Source organism: Sprattus sprattus (assembly GCF_963457725.1).
Source record: "Sprattus sprattus genome assembly, chromosome: 19".
In the NCBI taxonomy this organism is placed as follows: Eukaryota; Metazoa; Chordata; class Actinopteri; order Clupeiformes; family Clupeidae; genus Sprattus; species Sprattus sprattus.
In genome coordinates, this window is record NC_137917.1 from 9,274,259 (window position 1) to 9,288,134 (window position 13,876).

The 13,876-nt window shown below is 43.3% G+C and overlaps 1 protein-coding gene across 1 annotated transcript; it reads left to right on the forward strand.

The window, feature by feature from the left end:
• Nucleotides 1-12,297: 12,297 nt before the first annotated feature.
• pou3f2b (POU class 3 homeobox 2b) lies at nt 12,298-13,626 on the forward strand (the record flags this gene model as incomplete). The annotated part of the gene is made up of 1 exon (XM_080857549.1): nt 12,298-13,626. The coding sequence occupies one exon, from the start codon at nt 12,298-12,300 to the stop codon at nt 13,624-13,626; it is 1,329 nt and encodes a 442-aa protein (XP_080713675.1).
• Nucleotides 13,627-13,876: the final 250 nt, after the last annotated feature.

The window sequence follows — 13,876 nt, forward strand, 5'->3', positions numbered from 1 at the left end:
CTGCCAGGGCCCGTAGGACCAGGGAGACCTCAGGACACTCAACACAGGCCAGGGGAAAGGTTTTCAGATTAACCGTTACTCTCCTACAAGTTCTGGGTCTCTCTGTTGCACAGTTGCTGTCCTCAATGTGAAAATGATAATGGCAGATATAAAAAACAGTCACAGTCGAAGGGGTGCAGTCAAATGTCTCTTTGTTGTTAGGGATTAATTAAGGAACACGATAACAAAGACACTGTAACTGCTCTTAAATGTCAGAGGGTTGAAGAGAAATGACCCAACCGCAGTTCAGGAAGAGGGAGCTTTACCAGGCAAGGTGCTTCCCAGTCTCCAACCCTGCAGAGAGAATGCAGCTTCTCCTGTTTCATTCTATCAGCATGCCTCCCCTTCCCTCTCGTGGTGTGTAGTGGAGGTGGAGGTGGTGGTGAGTCTCTGTGTGTGTGTGTGTGTGTGTGTGTGTGTGTGTGTGTGTGTGTGTGTGTGTGTGTGTGTGTGTGTGTGTGTGTGTGTGTGTGTATGTGTCAGGCTCTGCAGGGATTTCCAGCTCAATCCATAAAAGACATCATCTCTGGACCCTCACTAGTAACACTGGCAAACACACAGTCACCACTCACATAGACCCTTCTCTCCAGAGAAGTGTGAACTTGTGAAATAAAGGTTTTTGGAAGACCCTGTTAGTTAATAATCAGTCAAATGTTGTCTAATACATAAGTAAATAAGGCTACATAAGAGAGCCTTCCCAGAGTCTTAGGATCAGGAAGGAATCGAACAATAGGGCAGTAGAATTCTGGACCACGGTTTTACCTGCACATTTCACTTCCTGATTCCTTGTCAGAAGGTATTGTGGCATTTTTGTCTGAAACTAGCTAGCTAACTAACTACCTAACAGCCAAGAGACCTGCCTCGCAAACAGCAATAACAACAGCACAGCTGGCACTAATAAAAAAGAAAAGCAACAGAAACATAACTTTAAATATGGTCAAATTTCCCTGCCACTGAGGTAGAGGCTCACAGGTCTGGGAGAACCAGGAGGGGGGGCTTTTGAGGCCCAGGTATGCTCCAAAACGTCTGCATCAGCACAATACGGATGTGCACAGGTGTCTCCAAAGAATGCTAGTTTTGCTGTTGCAAACGCGTCTCTCAACTCACAAGATCGATCCCTCAGTCACAGTGTTTGAAATAATATCAATACATTGTGTAAATGTACAGTAAAACCTTTTATTTAATAATAAACCTATTTATGTTTTTTGAAAGAGCTATAGTTTTCTCTGCCCTTTCATGTACGTTTACTCCTGTACCTAATTAGTTATAGCTACCTACCTTAAAGTACGTGTTCTAATTAGCTATGATTCTCTGAAGCATTAAATAAACGAACCTCATTTTATCGACGGGTCTCCAGTAGTTTTATTCGCAGGGAGCAAACATACTGATGAAAATGTGCATCTGTACTGTAAGTCTCTCTGGATAAAAGCATCTGCTAAATGACTAAATAGTGTAAATGGATTTCGTTTTCTCTTGACCCTGAGCCAGCGCTTTAAAACCTACATACACATGTGCAGTAAATATACACAAGGCCGAGCAGACACAACATTCTGGTACTGTGCGGACAGTCCTCGTGGACCATGCTGATGATGAAATTTGCGTCATGTGTCATGAACAGTGCGCAGACCTAAGCGTAGCTGCGTCCGCCACACTGTCCTTTGGGCCTCAGGGTGCTCCCCACTGAGTCACACTCACATGCTCAACAAGAACACCTCACCTTGACAGCAAAACAACAGCATTGTTTCCAAACAAAAACTGTGATGTAAATTTGTTTGGTTTATTATCTCATGGTGTTTGTAATTCTTGTGACTCACTAACCATATTTAGAAAACGACAACAATAAGCTGAAAGCTTTCAAAGTCACAACGTAATTTAATTGAGAACATTTGAGAAGATCTCAGATATTCCATGATATTTTCAGATTTTTCTTGGCACTTGAAGACACAAAAGAAAACCTTCTTTCTTCACTCAACATTTTACAGCAGTGTTCAAGGTCACCCCAGTAGTCCCATAGGGGAAACATTGATCTGATAAGGTGGACAGTCCACAGAGGAACATCAGATGTTCTAGGCATACAATTAAATCATAAAACCGAAGAGTTTGATGGTAACACCATAAAAGTAAATAAAGGCATTGTCACAAAACACTTCTAGAAAAAGTGTGAAATGCTGCTGTGATGATATCTCCCAGCCGTGTTCATTTTGTTCTATGTTTTGCAGAAACAGTAGGTAAGCAGTCTAGGCCTCTAACCATTTAATGAGCACCTGTAGTATTTTGGTTTTAACTAGTATTTATTTATGTGAAATCTGTATGCTTTTACTTCATATAACTTATAAAATACCCTAGTGATTCGCGAGCAGTGATTGTGTCTAACACCTAAAATATTATTTTTTCCCTTTCACTTAAGCTCACACAATTTCACGTTATTTCTTAACAAAGTCCACCAGAAGGACTTTAAGTTGTTTCTGCTCGGCCCATTTGTTACAAGTGGTGTACACACGGTGCCTGTGTCATAACTGGAGGTTTATTGGTGTTCAGGGGTGCGTTAGCGGCCTGACGGTTGGCCGAGATGGCGTCTCTCCCTGGGATGTTCCCCTGAGGCAGAGCTGTATGGATCGCGCAGGGATGGAGAAGAAATAAATTGGAAGGAAGGATAAATCGATGCCTGACGGGGAGGCAGGGAGACCTTCCAACCCCAGTCCAAACAGGGAGCTTTAGTTTTTAGTTGTGTTTTTTCCTGCGGCCTCTATTGGTTTAGTATGCGGGTCTGAGAGCAGAGGCTCAGTGAAGACTTGGCCTACAAATGATGTCCTTTGTCTGATCCATTATGGGAGGCTACAGTGGAGTGGAGGGGGTCCTTGGCAGTCCTGGGGGACAAGTCTGGGGGAAAGGGCTGGAATGGTGGAGGGGTGGGGGTGAGACGGAGGGTACACAGGAGAGGAGAGAGCCCCTGAGGGGAATCAACACCTCTGATGAACTGAAGTGGGGAAATATTTAATGTTCTACCTCTAGAGGAGAGATTTGTGTTTGTGTGTGTGTGTGTGTGTGTGTGTGTGTGTGTGTGTGTGTGTGTGTGTGTGTGTGTGTGTGGTGTGTGTGTGTGTGTGTGTGTGTGTGTGCAAAGTGTGTTTGTGTGCGTGTGTGTGTGTGCACAGTTGTGTTAATGTGTATGTATGCTTATGTTGTTTGTATGTTGGGGTCTTGAAGGCTGTGCGTATGTGTATGAATGCATGTCTGAGTGTGTGCAGTTATGTTAATTTCTGTGCGTGTGCGTGTGCGTGTGCGTGTGTGTGTGTGTTTGTGTGTGTGTGTTTGTGTAAAGGGTTTTTTCTATAACACTGTAAACATACATACACAACATATACTGTATGTGCATACTGTGTGTGTGTGTACCTGTATGCTAAGGATCATGGTATGCATGGAGATACCAATACACGTTTGCTATGCTTTTTCCACCAAACAAGCACAAACCCACATGCTTTCTCTGCGACATTTCCCCTTTTGCCAGGCCTTCAAAGCGCAGTCCCAGGCCCATCCACCGCCATCATCTCTGACCCAGCATGTGGAAGGCACTGATGGGTCAGCCGTTAGATCTTACCAGGAGATGATGGTGAAGACCCTGAGCACTGTCATCAAGCCCACTCAGCCCTCAATGCAGCGTCTCCTCAGGTAGGCAGCACTCTCCACCATTTTACTGTTTCATTCTCCTTTCACTGGATTGTAATTACATACTGTGCATGAATTACTGTGTGTTTGCATAAACAGCACAATAACAATAACACAATAAGGAAGAAAGATAGAAAGAAAGAACTGTAAACAGAGAAAGAAATGCAATATATATTAAATGAAAGCACCGTCAAGGTCATTGCTTGAATTCACAGCAAACATATACACTTATAAATTGGGTACCCTCTCTGTAAATTAAATAAAAGGGCATGTAAATATAGATAAATCGTTTCTCTTAATGATATTGATTATTTTGTCCCTGCAAGTCAAACATGTGGTTTGGCCATGCACTTGGCGTATGGTAGCGTGGTGGTTCATGATGCTGCCAGACCTTGAGTTGATTTCTCAGAGGAGCAGTGTTCAGCTCCAGTCTCTACCTCACTGGCATCCAAGGGCTTAAAGACCCTGAGGGGGTGGGACGTGTATGAATTTGAATCGCTGAATTTGGTTGCTGGAGTGATTAAATTAGTGGTTTGGAGATGTGAAACATTGCTGAAAAACTGTCTGAATTTTCATATGTGGTTTTGGAAATATTAAATGAAAATCAAATCCTCCAAGGACTTGGCAGTGTTACAGTGGAAGTGAGAACTGCTAATTAAGGAGATGACATTCAGGTGCTGAAGCCCTTCTCTTCTCACCTGAGGTATGGAAAACACTTTGATTTTAACTTAAAGGTGGTGTCCGCAACTCGAATCCAATACACTGTTTGTTAAATTCAGCAAATTTCTCCTCGCTATCCTCCAGCTCTCAGTTCAGTGTGGGCGCTCAAAAGAGCCTCTTGTGAGGACAAACATAGTGGCTCGACTGAGCCATAAACAATTCCAGCACCTTGCTTCAGGACCACAGAAGGTAGAGTAGTAATTTGATTGGCTGTTTAGCTTAAATATCAACAACCTCTGTGACATCAAATGACTCTGTCTTTAAGACTCAGACCTGGACTAACTGACGTGAAAAACTGTCCTCTATGGAAATGATCCCCTTTCCAGCAATAATGGCATGTAAAAAGGGGACAAGCAGCCCCTTCAATGATATATTGGTCACAGGTGTATAGGGTCACAGGTTTTAATGTCCACATTTCTTCTGACCTCCATCATTTTGAAACACAATAGCCAAACAAACAAATGCCCTCCCCTAATTTCATTGTTCTGTCTGGAGTCCCACCTCCTACCCCTGCACCCGCACAGTCCTAATGATTGCCAGGCGGTTTATTATTCTGTTAGACCCCTTCATTCACTGATTACTCAGATGCTACAGGGTCAAGTCTTTTATTTGTTTCACATTGGCACAGCTTACTCTGCCCAAAGAGGGTTTTTTTCACATACCACCTACTGGATTGTGGAATGTTAAGAGAATGCCACCTAGAATAACAAGAAGATTCTTCAAAAGGTGCTGGATGTGCCTTGTTGCCATATGCACTTATTGTGGAGTGTTTGTGATTACTTATTTCAACAAGGAAGCGTTATTTAATTTGTTTGAATTGTGTAATCTGCAGAGATATGCTTCCCTGACAGCTTCTACTACCTCTGCTCTTCAGGGCTCCATCCTTCAGCTGCCGTTAGTGTGAAGATACTGGTCTCTAAGTGTGTAGATACTGCTCTCTTAGTGTGTAGATACTGGTCTCTTAGTGTGAAGATACTGGTCTCTTAGTGTGTAGATACTGGTCTCTTAGTGTGAAGATACTGGTCTCTTAGTGTGAAGATACTGCTCTCTTAGTGTGAAGATACTGCTCTCTTAGTGTGAAGATACTGCTCTCTTAGTGTGTAGATACTGGTCTCTAAGTGTGAAAATACTGGTATCTGAGTGTGTAGATACTGGTCTCTTAAAGTTTAAATACTGGTCTCTAAGTGAAGATGATGGTCTCTTAGTGTGAAGATACTGGTCTCCTAGTGTGAAGATACTGCTCTCTTTGTGTGAAGATACTGCTCTCTTAGTGTGTAGATACTGGTCTCTTAGTGTGTAGATACTGGTCTCTTAGTGTGAAGATACTGGTCTCTTAGTGTAGATTACTGCTCTCTTAGTGTGAAGATACTGCTCTCTTAGTGTGAAGATACTGCTCTCTTAGTGTGAAGATACTGCTCTCTTAGTGTGTAGATACTGGTCTCTAAGTGTGAAAATACTGGTATCTGAGTGTGTAGATACTGGTCTCTTAAAGTTTAAATACTGGTCTCTACGTGAAGATGATGGTCTCTTAGTGTGAAGATACTGGTCTCCTAGTGTGAAGATACTGCTCTCTTTGTGTGAAGATACTGCTCTATTAGTGTGTAGATACTGGTCTCTAAGTGTGAAAATACTGGTCTCTTAGTGTGAACATACTGGTCTCTGAGTGAAGATGCTGGTCTCTTAGTGTGAAGATACTGGTCTCCTAGTGTGTAGATACTGGTCTCTTAGTGTGAAGATACTGGTCTCTGGTCTCTTAGTGTGAAGATACTGGTCTCTAAGTGTGAAGATTCTGGTATCTTAGTGTGAAGATACTGGTCTCTTAGTGTGTAGATACTGGTCTCTGGTCTCTTAGTTTGAAGATACTGGTCTATTAGTCCGAAGATACTGGTCTCTTAGTGGGTAGATACTGGTCTCTTAGTGGGTAGATACTGGCCTCTTAGTGGGTAGATACTGGTCTCCTAGTGGGTAGATACTGGCCTCTTAGTGGGTAGATACTGGCCTCTTAGTGGGTAGATACTGGTCTCTTAGTGGGTAGATACTGGCCTCTTACTGGGTAGATACTGGTCTCTTAGTGGGTAGATACTGTAGACAGGAGCCTGCAGCTGATGCTGATGGACCAGTGCTCTTTGGAAAGGAAGGCTTGGGAGCCTCTTCGGATATCACAAAACAGGAATGATGAATCCATCGGTTCACATCTACTATGTTTACAGATCGGTATGGTTATGAAGTCTCTGCTAAAATAAGTTCTGATTGTGGCGGAAACTCTCTGAACCACAAGCATCACAACTGTGTGTCTCCTTAGTCAATGTTTCTCAACTGGTGGGTCTTGCCCCAAAAGTGGGTCGTGGAATCATTCATAACGGTCGCAGAGTGTGTGTGTTTTCCTTCAGAACTTTAATTACTTTTGCAGAAAATAAAGGAACAGTATCTCTTATTTTGAAAGGAAAAAAGCTGAGTATTCGTGGTTTTCGAGATTAGCTGTGATATAGTTTTGTGTGCGGGAAAGAAATAAACATGTGTGTTTTATAACCAGCTAATTTGATGAAGAATAGAATGTAAAGATTTAATTATTAAATAGGGCAAAAGGTGAAGCAGGTAGTCCCCAGGTAACTCGACAGTGTGGTAAAAAAACATCTATTATTTAAAATCTATCTGATGTCAGCCTTGGACGTGAATGCAGTGAATTCAGACTATGAATGCAGGGATGAAAGTAGGCCCTATGTTTATGTGTATATTTTTATGTTTATTTTACAGTTTGAATTCTATAAAATGTAAGTCGCATCTTCATGAGCATGGCAAATTGGGGTTCCCAAGGCCAGACCAGTTGAGAACCTTTCCTAAATCATAAGTTACTGAAAGATTATTTCCTTCCTCCTTTCCCCCTTCTCTTTGTCACTTCCTCCCTCTCTCTTTCTTTTTTAACTCACTCTCTCACTCTCTCTTTTTCTGACTTGAAGCAGATAGAAGAGGAGGGTGCACACAAGTTCCTGAGGACGGAGTGACTGTGTGTGTGTGTGTGTGTGTGAGTGTGTGTATGTGTGTGTGTGTGTGTGTGTGTGTGTGTGAAGAAAGGTGAAAGAGAGATGCCCCCCTCACCCCTCCAGGTCACTCTTGCCCAGCAGAGGGAGAGATTCCTCCCGGCGCTGCTGCCACTGAGCACTGGAGCCACTGCACCTAGGACGCTTGAGCCAGGGGGAAGAACAGGTGCAGGCAGCCAGGGCAGTAAACACAGGACTCCGGAAGCACACCACTACACCTGGCTCTTCCAGATATCTCTCTTCTTCCCTCTACTTTCTTTGTCTTTTTAAATGTCTTTTTTTCCCCTGAAGTGCCAAAATATTATTTAAAACTAAATTATTAAATGGGAATGGAATTCTCTGACCCAGGAAGATTAATTTGTATGCCTTGTGCTGGAGTGTTCAACAGTTTCCAATACAGATTGTCATATCAAAATGTGTCTTCAGTTTTTATTTCCTTGCCTACTGCCATCATAGGTCATCTCAACTTAATCACGGAATGATATAGAAGAGAAGGCAACAATGAAATGTCTTATGTGGCTGAGAGTAAAACAGCAGAAACGGCTCTATCTTAGATACATCAGACCCCTAGTGATTCACCAGATGAAGGCAGACGTTTGCGTTCTCCCCGGAATCTCCCACCGTTTGCCTCTGCTCCGCCGAGGAGTACCTCTGCCATATCGACGCTACAATATTGATGTTTCAATTAGAACACCGTTACATACCGAGGCAGCCTCGTAACACAGCGCGTCTCCGACCATCTGTTCAGCTTCCGCGTTTGAGGAACGAGGCACGTGGGGCTAATGGAGCCGCACATGAGCGATGGGCCCGCTGCCTCATGCACGTCGCTATGCAGTAAAGGAGGGGAGTATTTTCATCCTGTGATTTCGACACTTAAATCACAGCCGTTATGTTTGCGAACACACGCGTCAACCAGCTAATGCACAGGCCTGGGCGTTGTATGTATCAAAACATATGTATGGAAATTCTTCCTAAGCCATCAAAGTAGAAAGATTTAAAAAAAGATATATATGTGCAAACGGTATCTGTCCGGTTTGGCTGCTAGGAAGATGGGATGTGGAAATAATACAGCGTATGTTCGGCATTATTGGCCGTTAAACATAGAATCAAAGACATAGTTATTTGGATTAAGTCGTTAATCTGTTGATACCATTAAGCAGCAGTGCAGGTGTTTGTACCCGTTGTGAAGTGATCTGCATTAAAAGCTTCTTGGGAATGGGAATGAAACGGCTGAAAATAAAGCCAAAAGTGGTCTTTGAAAACATAATCACTTGCTCTGCAAGCAACCTGTTGGGTTTTCAGTAACAAGGGATTGCCAAGACCTACTTCATGTCTTCCAAGGGCCAAAGAGGTCAGTGGGACAAACCGTGCCCACGGCAATCTAGAGTGTCCATGTCAATCCAAGAGGCGAATATCGCCAGGGTTATTTGTGTTGGCAAGAGCGGCAAAACCGAAATGTAATTTAAAGGAAAGCATGGTAATTCTCCCTTTTTTCATCTGGGTGGTCTTTTCATCTTCTCACACTGAAGGAGAATACACCGCCCAGTACAATGGACACAAACAATCAGCCGCCAAGTTTCAGAGGAGTGCAAATTTAACGAAGTCTTTGTGCCGACTAATTGCATTGGAATACCATTCCGAGTGAGAGGCCTCTTTGGCTCGGACTAAGGGGATAGCCCCTTCAAAAGAGCCCTTCTCTGTCTGTTTGTATCTCTCTCTCTCTCTCTCTCTCTCTCTCTCTCTCTCTCTCAACACACACATACACACACACACAATGTTGATAAATGCCAAGTTTTCGGCAGTTGAATCCCTCCATTTTTTAAGGAATACTGGACAGAGTAGTAAATATAGTTCAACTCTACCCCAAAAATACATCTTTAAACTAACGAGGCCTTTGTGAGATTAAATGTTTTACATTTATCCGCGGTATAAAGCTGTGAAGGCTTACACTATAGTGTTATAACAGTAGCATCCTATGATTTAGCCAGTACTTAAACCGTGCCTTTATGAAATGTAATTAATTATTTTCATCAGTATTTGAACATGACCGTGTTCTCGCGAGTATATCCGCAGAGGGAAACACGTTGATGTATGAGGAGACAGTTACCTAATTAGACCATAAAAAATGGAATCTTTACAGCATGCGGGTCATATAATTACTGTTAATTTAACGCTCAGATTCTCAGTCATTAATTTTTATTCCCTTAAATGTAGTTTGGCAGCGCTTCCTGAGCTCAGAAATAGATTTTACTGTATGAGAAAGCGCACTGGCCCCTCCGAATGAATTATCACAGACCCGGCAGTCCAAATAACAAGCCTCGCATCATTTATGCGTTGTTAAGCCATGTAATTGAACGACCCATAGTTTGCATATTACACCATTAAAGTAATGTGCTTTGGTTTTCTCCCAACACGACTATTTAAGCCTCTGTGGCGATGTAGTAATTCTCCGAATTACAGCCCTAATTGCCACAAATGTTCTTTTGATTTGGATGATTTCACTGTTACGCCACAATGATGATCATCATTAGATGAATACATTTTCTGAACCTGACCATGTCTTAAAACTTTTTTTAAGGCGAGCGACGACCAGGCTATGGAGAACCATGTGATTTGATATTCTCTCTCTGACTTTTTCCGTTAGGCTACTTGACTGCTACTGCAACAGTAGCCCACAAGTTTACACTTGTTAACGGTATGGTGCTAACTTGTTGTAGCCTAATGGCTTACAGCAAGGATAAAGTTAGGCTATATTCTGTTTAGGCCGTTTTTTTTTTAGATTTCGTTAAGATAAACAGCAAAGCAAATTTGGCTCTGGTAAGTTTTTAGACAATTATGGCAGTTCTTATGAATGATATGCCAGATGCCAAATATAGGCAAGGATGCAAGGATATGTGTAAAAAAAATGTCCACCTGATTCTGCAATCGAATCTCCTTCGGGGTGAAACGTGAGAAAAGCCATCGTATAAATTGTGTCAGATATTATCTATACATTTACACTGGGTTTCTTATAGGCCTATGTGCTGCTCCTCTGTGGTGTCAAAAATAGTCTCTCTCTCTCTCTCTCTCTCCCTCTCTGTCTCCCTCTTTCTCTCTCGTTCAGTCTCTTTCACCCACTCAGTTTCTCCTTTGTCCCGTCTGTGAGCCGCTCTAAATGGGCCTTTAGACACAAGAAGTGGGGGCGAAAGTAGCTGTGACGTGAGCCCTGTTGTTTCCATTACTCTTCTCTATGGCAACGGTCGGCGGTGAGGGAAAATGTCCTCCCTTTGGACAATGTCAGATCCTTTGCACACTCAGAGGGGGAGGACAGCTGGGCCGATTCTGACACCTGCGCACTCCACAATGGATTTGGAGCCGCTTGCGCCCATGTCCTTCTCCCACTATAAGTTGGCCCACCTAAACTTTTTTTACTGACAGTAAGTCACATGAAGCCGACTATTAGCCTATGCATAGGGCCTAATAGTTATATAAAAAAAACACAAGTGACTACTCAAAATAAATAGTCTCACTGCAGAAAACAAACCACTACCATGAGTGCAATATTAACAAAGTATTTGAAATGGCAGTTAAGGTGATATATTGCAAAGCCTTATTATTAAAAAGCTGTCGATATTCTAGGAATATTTAGTCTTAAGTATGGCTCAAACTTTCAGAAAAGCACAAAATGAAACACTTACGGCCAGCTCCCTTTTTTATGAAGTGGATATTAACAAGCTCATAAAAGTTATTAGAGGGTCATCATAGTCATAGACTATTTAATGTCCACTTGTGCATTTAAAAAATATATAATCCGAAATCGGCACATTTAGTTTAGTAGCCTTTAAACGTTCTCAATGTTAAATTAATACATATGCTACATCACCCATTTAAACTGAACAGACTCACGTAGGGCTACACCTCCCCTGAAGCTGCATGATACACACATTTCCACTGAGTAGTCCACATCAGTGACATCATCTACAGTCTGTGAAGACGGGCTGTGTTATTATGTTCAAATCTCAAATCTCAAATTCACTACCCAAACAAGACTTCAGTTTGAAAACAAGATCTCCTATATGAACCATACATTGCTTAGTGTATCATTATATTATTCTTCGTTTAAGTACTGCTTCTATTTTATACTTTTAAAACATTTATTTACTTTTTTTAGTTTTGATGGAGGCCTACCCATTGCCTTTAACGAATGTCATTAATACCTTTTACTACTATAATTCGTTATTCGATTTTTTTTTTCTTAGTAGTAAAAATAGTTTGGCTGAAATTAAATGATTGGTCGCCATGTTTAATCGTGTCAATGCATTTAGACCAATACGCATAAAATAAATACCAGTATTTTTTAAAAGTAGCCTATACTTATGTTATCCAGAACCTGTCCTGATCAAGCTGTCAAACAATTGCTAAAGCTTGAAATTACAGAATTCAATTTACAGCAGTCCAGTGAGTTTAAAAAGTTTGGAACAAGTCTTTGGCAGGCTACACATACGGAATTTGCATACTTCTCCCTTTAAAAAATAATCAGAAACTTTTTGGTTACACACAGAAATATAGCTCTAAATATTTATTTTATAATTTTGATAACATCAGCATGGTATAATGATACATGCCTAAATATAAAAACGGCATCCTGGTTTACTAACACGTCAAATTCTACGCTATTATTCAAATGTTGAAAAAAACAAGCCTTTTTTCTCACAGTTTGTCTGAGAGAATAACCTGTGCTGGTCCTCTCTCCGTTGCCGTGGCTCTTTCAGTGTCTCACGTTTCAGAGGTGCCGCAGAACTCATAGCTCTGTTGGAAGAAAAGGGTAGTGTTTGTTAAGGCCCACAGCTGGCCAATGAGCGTGATGCTGTTAGAAGAGAAGACGTCCGTCAACCCTTTTCACCCAATGGAGGTCGCCGAGGGGCGGAGCTCAGGTGCGCGCCGCTGTGTCCACTTGGCGGAGAGCCTGGGAGACGCCTGTGGCAAAAGAGTAACTGTCAAATGCAAGGTTTCTGTAATAAGAGCGATCAGTCCGGCTCCGAGAGTCATGGCGACCACAGCATCAAATCATTACAACATTCTCACCTCCAGCGCATCCATTGTGCACTCGGAGTCCGGGAGCATGCAGCAAGCCACGGCGTACAGGGACGCGCAAACCCTGTTGCAAACTGACTACTCATTGCAGAGCAACAGTCACCCGCTCAGCCACGCGCACCAGTGGATAACGGCGCTGTCGCACGGAGAAGGGGCTCCGTGGTCGACCAGTCCCCTCGGCGAGCAGGATATTAAACCCTCGGTGCAGACCACAAGGGACGAGATGCACAACTCCAGCAACCTCCAGCACCAGTCGCGACCACCCCATCTGGTCCACCAGACGCACGGGAACCATCACGACGCCAGGGCATGGAGAACGACTACGGCAGCTCACATACCGAGCATGGCAACATCCAACGGACAGAGCCTTATTTACTCACAGCCGGGATTCAACGTCAACGGACTAATCCCGGGCAGTGGACAGGGGATGCATCATCACAACATGCGAGACGCACACGAGGATCACCACAGCCCGCACCTCAGCGACCACGGCCACCAGCCGTCCCAACACCAGCAGCACCAGCACCAGAGCCACCACGAGCACTCTGACGAGGATACGCCGACCTCCGACGACTTGGAACAGTTTGCCAAGCAGTTCAAGCAGAGGAGAATCAAGCTGGGCTTCACACAGGCAGACGTCGGACTCGCTTTGGGAACGCTGTATGGAAATGTGTTTTCCCAGACCACGATATGTCGGTTTGAGGCCCTGCAACTCAGCTTCAAAAACATGTGTAAGCTCAAGCCTTTGTTGAACAAGTGGTTGGAGGAGGCCGATTCCACCTCGGGGAGCCCGACGAGCTTAGACAAAATCGCGGCACAGGGGAGGAAGAGGAAAAAGCGAACCTCTATCGAGGTAACCGTCAAGGGGGCTTTGGAGAGTCATTTCTTGAAAAGCCCCAAACCAGCAGCCTCTGAAATAGTTGGGTTAGCGGACAGTCTGCAGTTGGAGAAAGAGGTCGTAAGGGTTTGGTTTTGTAACAGAAGACAGAAAGAGAAGCGGATGACTCCTCCCGGAGGACAGATGCCGGGAACCGAGGATGTGTACGGGGACACGCCACCACACCGTGGGGTCCAGACACCGGTACAATGAACAAACGAGGACCCTTCTTGCTTTTTCTGACTGTCTTGGTTTTTATTTATAACTAAAAATATCCAGTCCAACACGGAACTATCCAGAGGATAGCAGGTGTTATGTCTAGGAGGGAGCACACGTTAGCCCATCAGTCCTAAACAACATCAACAGCGCGCATAGCGTAGCGAGAGGGAAGGTGGGTTTTCCTCAACAGCTAGGGGAGCGAATGTTTTTGTAAAGATATACCCAGCACTGTGACATCGCAGTT